Raw genomic sequence first — 12,004 nt, 5'->3', positions numbered from 1 at the left:
GATGAAGAGAAAGCTGGGCGGATGAAGATAAAGCCGGGTGGATGAGGATAAAGCTAGGAGAATGGAGGTGGCGAGCAGTGACAGGCCCGGATTAGGACTTTCGTAGACCTTAGGCATCTCCAAGATATTGGGCCACATTTGCCAGCATATTCACTAACAACAAGCTAGTACCTGCTATTTTGCTGTTATTTATGGGTAAGATGATCTGAGGTCGTCTAGGAGTGTGGGTGTGATGAACTGAGGTCGTGCATGAGCGGGGGCGGAGGTCGCTGAAAGATCCTACATATAAAGAGCGGACGGAGAGAGGGAGAGAGGCGCTAATAATGAGTCAACACTGGCTGCGTGCCGTGAGTTTCCGGAGACTCGGCTCTTGGGAGAGAGTCGCCTTTGACTCTCACTCAAGAGTCAACAGCCAAAGCAGCGGGTGTGAGGACGCCCAGAAAGGACGCGCTATGAGAGATAAAGAGCGAGATGAAGTAGGATGATCCGAGGACTTTAATGCCCCTGAACGGTGTAGGTATTTCTCCCATGGATAGTTTCAGGTGGAGATGCGATGACATTTAAGATGCTCTGAGTGTAAGCATGGCGATCTGATAGGCGAGAGGGAGGTGACAAGAGTGGCTTTAGCAAAGAGAACGACAAGGTGGGGGGTAACAGCCGCCCTGAACAGCCGTGGTATAAGCGTTCTACCCCCCCAACTCTGCTCACTCATCCCCCAACTGAGCTCATTGGCCCCCCTCTCCTCCCCCTCCTCGTTCCTCATTTTCCAAATCTGTAGCAGATTATTATTATGGGAATTAAAAAATAGGCAATAATTCCTGAAGATTATGTTAGCCAAAAATTAATTAAATATCAAGTGTCCTTCTGAATCCTTATCTGAAGTTGAGAATGGACCATCCTGAAGTCATCGACTTGAGAATGGTCCAGGACGGACCGAAACGTCGTCGTCCCTTCACCTTCTAGTGTGTGGTCTGGTCAACATACTTTAGCTACGTTATTGTGACTCATCGCCTGCAGCTGAAGTTGAGAACTTTATATAGCTTAGTTACGCTGCAAGCTACGAACCGGCGCTGCAAGCTACGACCCGGCGCTGCAAGCTACGACCCGGCGCTGCAAGCTACGACCCGGCGCTGCAAGCTACGACCCGGCGCTGCAAGCTACGACCCGGCGCTGCAAGCTACGACCCGGCGCTGCAAGCTACGACCCGGCGCTGCAAGCTACGACCCGGCGCTGCAAGCTACGACCCGGCGCTGCAAGCTACGACCCGGCGCTGCAAGCTACGACCTAGTAAGTTTGCGAGTTGGGGTCAGCAAGCGGGGATACTCTAGGTTGGTCCATAAGACTTATTCTCAAGAGTAAACAATCCTGTAAATGAGATACGTGCCTTACAAGGGCCGTGTGAAGATAACTCCTGACTTGCCTCATCATCCTTCACTCATCTGAGCACACGAGAAGCAGAGTCAGTGCCCCGCTATACGTCCCCAGGTGGTCACGACTCTGTGGGGTGTGTGTGTGTGATGGAACGCCTGCCCATCTAAGATGCCTCTCAGGTGAAAGGAATCCTGAGTGCACACTGTTGTTTGACTTGCTGTCTTCTGAGACACACCTGGAGGCGTTTTACTAAAGTATCTGGAGAAAAACTTCACCCACGAGATCATCATATACCCCTCCACTACCCCCCTTCTATCTCTATTCCTCTCTTCCCTCCTCATATTTACTCCCTCCTCATCCCACTATTCTTTTCCTCTCTCATGCGTTTGTTTATCATTAAGGGGAAGAATAACCGCAGCTTCTTCCACCAAGTTTGTTCTTGTGTGCTTCATTCTGGCCGTGTTGATCACAAGGATCCCTTTTGTTAGGCTGCCTTTTACACGAACTACCATCCCCCTCGCAGACCTAGAGCCTCTTTTGTCACTAGCTGCTTCTCTGCTTGGCTCTTTGTCTGCGTATTTGCCTCCTAGCTTGCATCTCTAATTTTTTATATTTTTGCACAGATAGGTAATGAGTAGACGACTTCTGACTCCAGGTACCCATTTACTGCTGGGTGAACAGAGGAGGGGACAGTTATGGATTGGTGTCTATTCAATCCTCCCTCGAGTGTTCGAATCCTGACTAAATCGCTCGCACGGCGTGGGGGTGAGTATGTTATCACTACGTCACTCTTTGGTTAACATCTTAATTCCAATCACTTGAGATTGGGCCTCTAATGCACTCGCGTCTCTGCAGTCGGATCTCAAAGCTTCGTAAGAGTAATCCAGCATCGGATTGATCCCTTCTCTCGGAACTACTTGTGGCAATGCTTACTTATAACTTTTTAGATATTTAAATCACTTCAACTAAACGTCGAATTTCATCAAATGGATTATCAGAGGCTATAAGCTAGTGCTTGGGAGTAGCGATTAGGGCGACACTTGTTCACTAACACTAATCTCATCTAATAAAGTTTGGTCCTGAGTGTGTGCGCGCGTTGACCCGAGTCACTGTGCCGGTCCTCGCATACAAAGATTCAAGCTCGTTAATCCAGCCGCCAAACCCGCTGTTTATAAATGAAAAACAGTTTACACACAACTGATGACGTCCGAACACTTCCGGAACAAGTGCTCCGCTGATGACCTCTGTTAAAACCACAATTCTATAAATGCTTCACCCACGTACTTCAAATACAAATAATCGCCAACAGAACTTAATCACCTAACCTACACCTTACACAGAATTTGTATGTATAATAATTTATACAAGAGCAAACCAAATTTTAATACACCGTATGTTAAAATTGATAAACGCGTCTGGGGAGGACGGCCGCGGCTTTAACCAGCCTAGTGTGAGGACGGGTTGTCTGGAAAAGGGGGAACCAGGGGTTGTGCCCTTATATAATAGTGGTGATAGGAAGGAGTCCCCAGGTGAGAGGGAACAAGTTATGAAGTAAAGGTACAAGAGAAAGCAATGAGAAATGGGGCCAATAGATACGCCATCCCGAGCGTAACAAGCTGCTGATTAACAAGCAATTAAGTGTTAAGTGGAACACTGAAGGACGGACGAACCAGCAGACACGGAAGACATATTGGAAATATACAGAAAATATAGATGCAAACTAGAAAAAAAAACGCAGAAACCCCCCCACAACATAAGGTAGAAAAACAGATATTAAACACCAGGTAACATCCGTATATACATCAAAATAATCAGCATTTATGTAGCTTATGATAATGTTCGCGGATAGAAGAGGAACGAGGACATAACTATCCTCCAACAAGGACATAACTATCCTCCAACAAGCACAATTAGTTAATGCCAATCAGATAATAGGAAGCGTCCACATGCATGCATTTGTTTAGTGCAAAGGTCGTGTTGCAGCTTACTGTAATGACTAGGAGGGAGGTAGTAGAGGTAGACTCTAGGAGTCTTTTACCCATAGAGGTAGATTCTAGGAGTCTACCTCTATGGGTACCTACAAAGGACACAGATCATCTTCTCTTAGGACGTAACATCTTCACCCACTTCTAAGTAGTTTCAACCCATCATACAGGTCACTAATGCCAAAGACCAGGCTGGTCAGAGACGGAGCGCATGTTACCGCTTCACTGTCAGGAGAGCAACTGAATGTCCCAGCCAATGACACGGGCTGATCTACATGACGTCACACCTGTCCACCAGTTCTTATTGGCTACCGCCCAACGTCCTCGTGTTACGTCACATTTCAAATGCTCTCTATGACTTTCCGGAGGCTTCTCGAACGCCCTTGAATACTAGTGACCAGAATAGACCTGGCAAAAGCCTTCCGATTACCTATATATGTATCGTCTATCCCCAGATAGACGAAAACTGTCCGAAATATGGATAAGATGAGACATATCTCTCACGGAGGTTAGTGTGTAGTGAAGGATTATGTCTCATAACGGCGGCTAGCGTAAATGATAATTCCAATTGTTGTTTAGAATTTTGTTGATATCAGTGTTGGCTCCGCCGCGGCCTGCTCGGGCTAGAGGGACATTAACGACCTATTAGTCATTCTCACGCTAATTATAACTGGTGATATAAATATTAGATAATGAATGATAAAAGAAAAAACGAGTGTTAACGATTCTTCGTTAACAACTGGCTGGTTGCGTCTAACAGCTGCGAACAGTTGTTTGGCGTAGCAGCAATACAGTAAGCTCAGAGTAGCAGCAATACAGTAAGCTCAGAGTAGCAGCAATACAGTAAGCTCAGAGTAGCAGCAATACAGTAAGCTCAGAGTTGCAGCAATACAGTAAGCTCAGAGTAGCAGCAATACAGTAAGCTCAGAGTTGCAGCAATACAGTAAGCTCAGAGTTGCAGCAATACAGTAAGCTCAGAGTTGCAGCAATACAGTAAGCTCAGAGTAGCACCAATACAATGAGATAAAACTGTAACCAGGACATTTGTTAATGGAAGAAACAGTAAAGATTGAAAAAATCTGTTTCTCGACTTCGTGAGTCTGTTTTCATCCCTCTGCCTTACCCTTCCTCCCTTGCCTTACTCTCCCTAACTTGTTTTACCTTCCCTAACTTGCCTTCTGCCCCTCTATCAACACCCCTCATTGCATCCATCCCTCACCTTCCTCTCTACCTCATCTCCCTCCTTCACTTTCCTCCATCTCATACCTACATTCCTCACCGCTCTCTCCTCTTCCCCCCTCATATTCTCTCCCTCGGTCCACCTAAATCAAGGTGAAACACCGAGACTGATTGAAAAGAAGACATTAGCCCCACCGCCCGCAGAGCTAACCAATAGACCTAACTAAGCTAACTCAAGAGCTAACTCAGCTAGAGAAAACCGTCTAGTTTCAACCTCACGTCAATTTTCAAATCAAATAAGTTTTGGACGACGTTTCGGTCCGTCCTGGACCATTCTCAAGTCGCTTGTCGTCCCTTCACCTTCTAGTGTGTGGTCTGGTCAAATTAGTTTGGAGTTCAATTTGGATATATTCAGTTTGCTTGTATGAAACACATCATGCAATAGGTTGCAATAGAGTTCTTGATCAACTTCAAGTGAGTTTTGATTAATAAGGAGTGAGTACCAGCGGTTTCATCTGGAGTCTGGGTCGTTCACTGCTCATATTGGTAACCATATATTTCACTGTGAGCAATTTCATTTAGAAAGAAATGTAAACTATATTTTATTTTATTGTAAATGAAATATGCAGAGGTTACTATCTGAGTGTAGAAATATCTCGTGGAACATATGAGCTTGAGCTGTGAGGGGGGTTATATCTTGAGCTGTGAGGGGGGTTATATCTTGAGCTGTGAGGGGGGTTATATCTTGAGCTGTGAGGGGTATTATAACTTGAGCTGTGAGGGGGATTATAACTTGAGCTGTGAGGGGTATTATACCTTGAGCTGTGAGGGGGATTATATCTTGAGCTGTGAGGGGGATTATATCTTGAGCTGTGAGGGGGATTATATCTTGAGCTGTGAGGGGGATTATATCTTGAGCTGTGAGGGGGATTATATCTTGAGCTGTGAGGGGGATTATATCTTGAGCTGTGAGGGGGATTATATCTTGAGCTGTGAGGGGGATTATATCTTGAGCTGTGAGGGGGATTATACCTTGAGCTGTGAGGGGGATTATACCTTGAGCTGTGAGGGGGATTATACCTTGAGCTGTGAGAGGGATTATACCTTGAGCTGTGAGGGGGATTATACCTTGAGCTGTGAGGGGTATTATAACTTGAGCTGTGAGGGGGATTATACCTTGAGCTGTGAGGGGGATTATATCTTGAGCTGTGAGGGGTATTATAACTTGAGCTGTGAGGGGGATTATAACTTGAGCTGTGAGGGGTATTATACCTTGAGCTGTGAGGGGTATTATAACTTGAGTTGTGAGGGGGATTATACCTTGAGCTGTGAGGGGGATTATATCTTGAGCTGTGAGGGGGATTATATCTTGAGCTGTGAGGGGGATTATACCTTGAGCTGTGAGGGGTATTATAACTTGAGCTGTGAGGGGGATTATACCTTGAGCTGTGAGGGGGATTATATCTTGAGCTGTGAGGGGGATTATATCTTGAGCTGTGAGGGGGATTATATCTTGAGCTGTGAGGGGTATTATAACTTGAGCTGTGAGGGGGATTATAACTTGAGCTGTGAGGGGGATTATACCTTGAGCTGTGAGGGGGATTATAACTTGAGCTGTGAGGGGGATTATACCTTGAGCTGTGAGGGGGATTATATCTTGAGCTGTGAGGGGGATTATACCTTGAGCTGTGAGGGGGATTATACCTTGAGCTGTGAGGGGGATTATACCTTGAGCTGTGAGGGGGATTATACCTTGAGCTGTGAGGGGTATTATAACTTGAGCTGTGAGGGGGATTATACCTTGAGCTGTGAGGGGGATTATATCTTGAGCTGTGAGGGGGATTATACCTTGAGCTGTGAGGGGTATTATACCTTGCGTTGTGATGATTTTAGAGCTTTAGCTGCAAGAGAATCAAAGCTTGAACTGTGAGGGGGATTATAACTTGAGCTGTGAGGGAAATAAAACCTTAAGTTGTGAGGGGCTTAAAACCATGAGTTATGAGGGCTTAAAATCATGAGTTGTGTGGGCTTAAAACCATGAGTTATGAGGGCTTAAAACCATGAGTTGTGAGGGGCTTAAAATCATGAGTTGTGTGGGCTTAAAACCATGAGTTATGAGGGCTTAAAACCATGAGTTGTGAGGGCTTAAAATCATGAGTTGTGTGGGCTTAAAACCATGAGTTATGAGGGCTTAAAACCATGAGTTGTGAGGGCTTAAAACCATGAGTTTATGAGGGCTTAAAACCATGAGTTGTGAGAGCCTAAAACCATGAGTTGTAAGAGCCTAAAACCATGAGTTATGAGGGCTTAAAACCATGAGTTGTGAGGGGCTTAAAACCATGAGTTGTGAGGGCTTAAAACCATGAGTTGTGAGGGCTTAAAACCATGAGTTGTGAGGGGCTTAAAACCATGAGTTGTGAGGGGTTTAAAACCATGAGTTGTGAGGGGCTTAAAACCATGAGTTGTGAGGGGCTTAAAACCATGAGTTGTGAGGGGCTTAAAACCATGAGTTGTGAGGGGCTTAAAACCATGAGTTGTGAGGGGCTTAAAACCATGAGTTGTGAGGGGCTTAAAACCATGAGTTGTGAGGGGCTTAAAACCATGAGTTGTGAGGGGCTTAAAACCATGAGTTGTGAGGGTATAACATCTTTAGCTGTGTGGGCATCAGATATTAAAGAAGAGGGAATTATGAGAGGAAAGTACCAAGCTAAAACGACTATATAGCACTTGGAAACAATCAGGATAAGGATTTGGAGTATAAAAGTGTATACCAGCCAGCCACTGGCCCGGCCCCTAGCCGAGCTACTGGCCGAGCTACTGGCCAAGCTACTGGCCGAGCTACTGGCCGAGCTACTGGCCGAGCTACTGGCCGAGCTACTGTCCGAGCTACTGGCCGAGCTACTGGCCGAGCTACTGGCCGAGCTACTGGCCGAGCTACTGGCCGAGCTACTGGCCAAGCTACTGGCCAAGCTACTGGCCGAGCTACTGGCCGAGCTACTGTCCGAGCTACTGGCCGAGCTACTGGCCGAGCTACTGGCCGAGCTACTGGCCAAGCTACTGTCCGAGCTACTGACCGAGCTACTGGCCGAGCTACTGGCCGAGCTACTGGCCGAGCTACTGTCCGAGCTACTGGCCGAGCTACTGGCCGAGCTACTGACCGCTGCACTCACCATAGTACTCCGTCATGTCTATAGGCATAGTGATGACAAGACGCTTGCACTTGCGGAGCTCCCTGGAGATGAGCTGAGTGCATGCGACCAGGTGCACGAAGTTCTGGTTGTCCACAGGGATGCCCTCGGCCACATCACTGCAGGAAGACAGGTCTCATTAGTCACATGTGTAATGTCGCTCCAGTCACGTGTAATGATTATTCTAACACAGTAATTAAGGTTATAATACATGAGAAAACGCTTTTATCCTTTTATCGAAGGAGCCGGTTGGCCGAGCGGACAGCACGCTGGACTTGTGATCCTGTGGTCCCCGGTTCTATCCCGGGCGCCGGCGAGAAACAATAGGCAGAGTTTCTTTCACCCTATGCCCTTGTTACCTAGCAGTAAAATAGGTACCTGGGTGTTAGTCAGCTGTCACGGGCTGTTTCCTAGGGGTGGAGGCCTGGTCGAGGACCGGGCCGCGGGGACACTAAAAGCCCCGAAATCATCTCAAGATAACCTCAAGAAGATATCCTGAGGGATTATTGGGCACGCCAAAGGAGCATGGATCCCTGGCTGTCCGAGTTCGAATCCCTCAAGGGTAAAGGAAGTTTTTGATGTTAGTTTGGGGATCACAAGCACGACTAGTCCCATATATATTTTTATTATTCATATGCAGGCGATGAGTCACAATAACGTGGCTGAAGTATGTAGACCAGAAAATACACTAGAAGTTGAAGGGACGATGACTTTCGGCCCGTCCTGGACCATTCTCAAGTCGATTGTAAATGGTCCAGGACGGGCCGAAACGTCGTCGTCCCTTCAACTTCTAGTGTGTGGTCTGATCTACATATTTTTGTTATTATTGTATATAGTTCTTACGATATTTTTACGATAATATTAACTGTGATCAGTGATGTAATCATTGACACGTTATCACTGAATCATATGATCAATGACTAATATGATCAGGAGTACTATGGTAGTACACACAGAGAGGTACTAGATCAGTACCTGAGGGCTGCTAGAGGAGTACGCAGGAGGGATGCTTGCAGAAGTTCACAGAGTAATTAATGTAACAAGTAAACTAATCATGCCTCCCCCAGGATAACATCCCTCGCAGAAAGTTAGTTTGAACAATGATCAAGCACAATTAAGGAAGGCATTTAGGGACCTGGGAATTCAAATAGAAACACATAATACAATACTGTAACAACGAAAGCAGATTGAAAAATATAGTGGTCTTTTTAGGAAGGCATTTAGGGAACTGGGAATTCAAATAAAAACAAATAATACAATACTGTAACAAAGAAAGCAGATTGAAAAATATAGTGGTCTTTTTAGGAAGGCATTTAGGGAACTGGGAATTCAAATAGAAACACATAATACAATACTGTAACAACGACAGCAGATTGAAAAAGATAGTGGTCTTTTTCTAACCACTCATATAACCATTTATTAAATTTTTTACGTACATTTTTTTCTGATGTACGTACTGTGTGAGATGAGTGTTTAGAAGAAAAAGATAGTGGATAGATAGTAGTCATAAGATGAAACTGAAAACATAAAAATAGAGGAATGAAAAATATAGTATATTGGGACATGCAGTGGATAGTATAAATTTCCTGCCGAGTGCATGAAAATTCGCCATTAGATTGCTTCAGTGGATGAGTAAGAGGCCTTAAATATAGATAACCAAAGAGGAAAACGTCATATTCAGCCATACACTCTGGCTTCCTGTCCCATGACACAATGAATGATTATATTTATGGTCAGGTCTTTTGCTGTGTATCAGGAGATTGTATCCTAGACCATTATCTTTTTCAATCTGCTTTCGTTGTTACTGTATTGTATTATGTGTATCCATTCGAATTACCATCTACTAGTACTTCTAACATACAATTTTGTTTTACTACGAGCTCCGTTCTTTCCTTATCACTTGGTATCCCTGGAAATATTACATCCAATATCATATCTTTTATTGGTTTCCATTATTTCAATAATAACAAACTCGTTTATCATTAACCTATTCTTGTATTTCCACTGCTTTATTTATAACTCCATCAGCATTTTGTATGTCATATCTATACCATATCATATCCGTTTCCTGATTTCCACACATGTTTCCACACATGTCTAACTATTTTTCTGATGTACGTACTGTGTGAGATGAGGGGTTAGAAGAAGGAAGAGATTTATTGCTAGACAGAGAGTCCATGGAAAATATTCAGAGAAGAATGGGGAGGTAAGAGGATGAGAGACAGAGCCACAAAGGTAGTTGTGGTCCAGGTGGCCTGGGTTGTGGGCTAGCCAGAGGCTGAAAGATTGAGAGGGAAGCTGGTTGAAGGAGTTGAGAATCAGAGAGGGATGGGGATATAGGGAGGGTGGGTGTTAGGGGGGTTTTGAAGCAGAGATGATCTTTGAGGCAGAGGCGGGCATTGAAGCAGGAAGAAGAGGCATTGAAGCATTCAAGCAGAAGCAGGTTGAGAGGAATAAAGTGGGTGCTGATGTGCAGTTAATGACGGGATGATACCAAAGGGGGGAATTAGAGAGTCAAAAGTGGGCAGGAATACATGTAGGAGTATAGAGTTAGAGGGAATATGGTAGGCAAAGGGGGTGGAGAAAGGCATAGAGGGAGATGGAGTGAGGCACTAGGAGGCAGCAAGCCAGAAGAGGGGTCAAAGGGGGCAGGGAGGAACCATGGAGTAAGAGGGGGAAGAAGAGTCACTGTGGTGTCGAATGACTGGGTGTAAACTGAGAGGCTGAGTGAGAGTGAGAGTGAGAGGCAGAGTGAGAGTGAGTTAGGTGTGTGTGTATTCACTTAGTTGTGCTTGCGGGGGTTGAGCTCTGCTCTTTCGGTCCGCCTCTCAACTGTTAATCAACTGTTACTAACTACTAAATTTTTCACACACACACACACACACACACACACACACACACACACACACACACACACACACACACACACACACACACACACACACACACACCCCATGCTGCTGGTCATGGGGGACCTAAATCACGGAGAGATAGATTGGGAAACGAGGAATCCCCATGGCGGGGAGGAGACCTGGGGAGCGAAGCTGGTAGACGTTATTGACAGGAATTTCCTAACACAGCATGTGAAAGAAGATACTAGGGAAAGAGGAGGGGATACGCCCAGCCTATTAGATCTCATTATCACTCAGAATGTAGAAGACATCGAGCAGTTGGAACATGAAATACCACTAGGAGCTAGTGACCATTGTGTCCTAGCCTTTGACTACATGATGGAGCTTTAAAATTGTGACCAAAGGACAAGAGGTCCGGGAAAGGAGACTTGATTACAGAAAAGGGGACTACAGAAGGATAAGGGACTACCTGGGAGAAGTGCAGTGGGAGGAAGAACTTAGAGGAAAAACAGTGCAAGGTATGATGAACCAAGTCATATTGAAATGCAAGGAGGCTGAAGATAGATTTATTCCAACAATAAAGGAAAAAAGCAGGAGGGAATATAATAACCCATGGTTTAATAGACAGTGTCAGGAAGCAAAGGTGAGAAGCAGGAGGGAGTGGAGGAAGTACAGAAGGCAAAGGACAGAGGACAACAGGATTAGATGTAACAGAGCTAGGAATGATTACATTAACATAAGACGAGTGTCGGAAAGAAATTATGAGAACGATATTGCAGTCAAAGCGAAAAAGCAACCAAAATTACTACATAGCCATATAAGAAGGAAGATGTCGGTAAATGACCAAGTGACAAGACTGAGGAAAACAGAAGGGGCATATACAGAAAGCGACAAGGAAATCTGCGAGGTACTGAATGCAAAATTCCATGGAGTGTTCACTACCGAGCCTGAGCAGCTCCCATTGTTAGAAGAGATTACCCAAGATGAAAGACTATCAGATATAGAGGTGACAGCAGAGGATGTAATGAAACAGTTGACAACACTGGATGCAAATAAAGCTGTTGGACCAGACAAAGTATCACCGTGGATACTTAAAGAGGCAGCGCAGGCTCTCAGCGTGCCTCTGGCAATGATCTTCAATGAGTCACTTATGTCGGGAGAATTGCCCAGTTGCTGGAAGGAGGCAAATGTCGTACCGATTTTCAAAAAGGGGGATAGGGAGGAGGCACTTAACTACAGACCCGTATCACTGACAAGCATCCCCTGCAAAATACTTGAAAGAATAATTAGGCTAAGACTTGTTGAGCACCTGGAGAGCATTGGGTTTGTAAACAAGCACCAACATGGGTTCTGGACAGGGAAATCATGCCTAACAAACCTTTTAGAATTCTATGATAAAGTAACAAGGATAAGGCAGGACAGAGAAGGC

General features: G+C 45.2%; 1 protein-coding gene across 2 annotated transcripts in view; it reads right to left on the bottom strand.

Moving 5' to 3' along the window:
- Positions 1–12,004, bottom strand: part of dcma (decima) — a 443,230-nt gene that overhangs the window by 6,365 nt on the left and 424,861 nt on the right. For both annotated transcript variants that reach the window (XR_006772134.2, XM_045733876.2), the window contains exon 4: positions 7,706–7,842. Coding sequence is in view for 1 of the 2 variants with exons in the window: in XM_045733876.2 (XP_045589832.1) it covers positions 7,706–7,842 (137 nt within the window). In the remaining variant the exon portion in view is untranslated. The remainder of the gene's footprint in view (positions 1–7,705; positions 7,843–12,004) is intronic.

Source organism: Procambarus clarkii, chromosome 4 (assembly GCF_040958095.1).
Source record: "Procambarus clarkii isolate CNS0578487 chromosome 4, FALCON_Pclarkii_2.0, whole genome shotgun sequence".
Taxonomy (NCBI): domain Eukaryota; kingdom Metazoa; phylum Arthropoda; class Malacostraca; order Decapoda; family Cambaridae; genus Procambarus; species Procambarus clarkii.
This window is presented reverse-complemented; position numbering and strand designations above follow the sequence as displayed.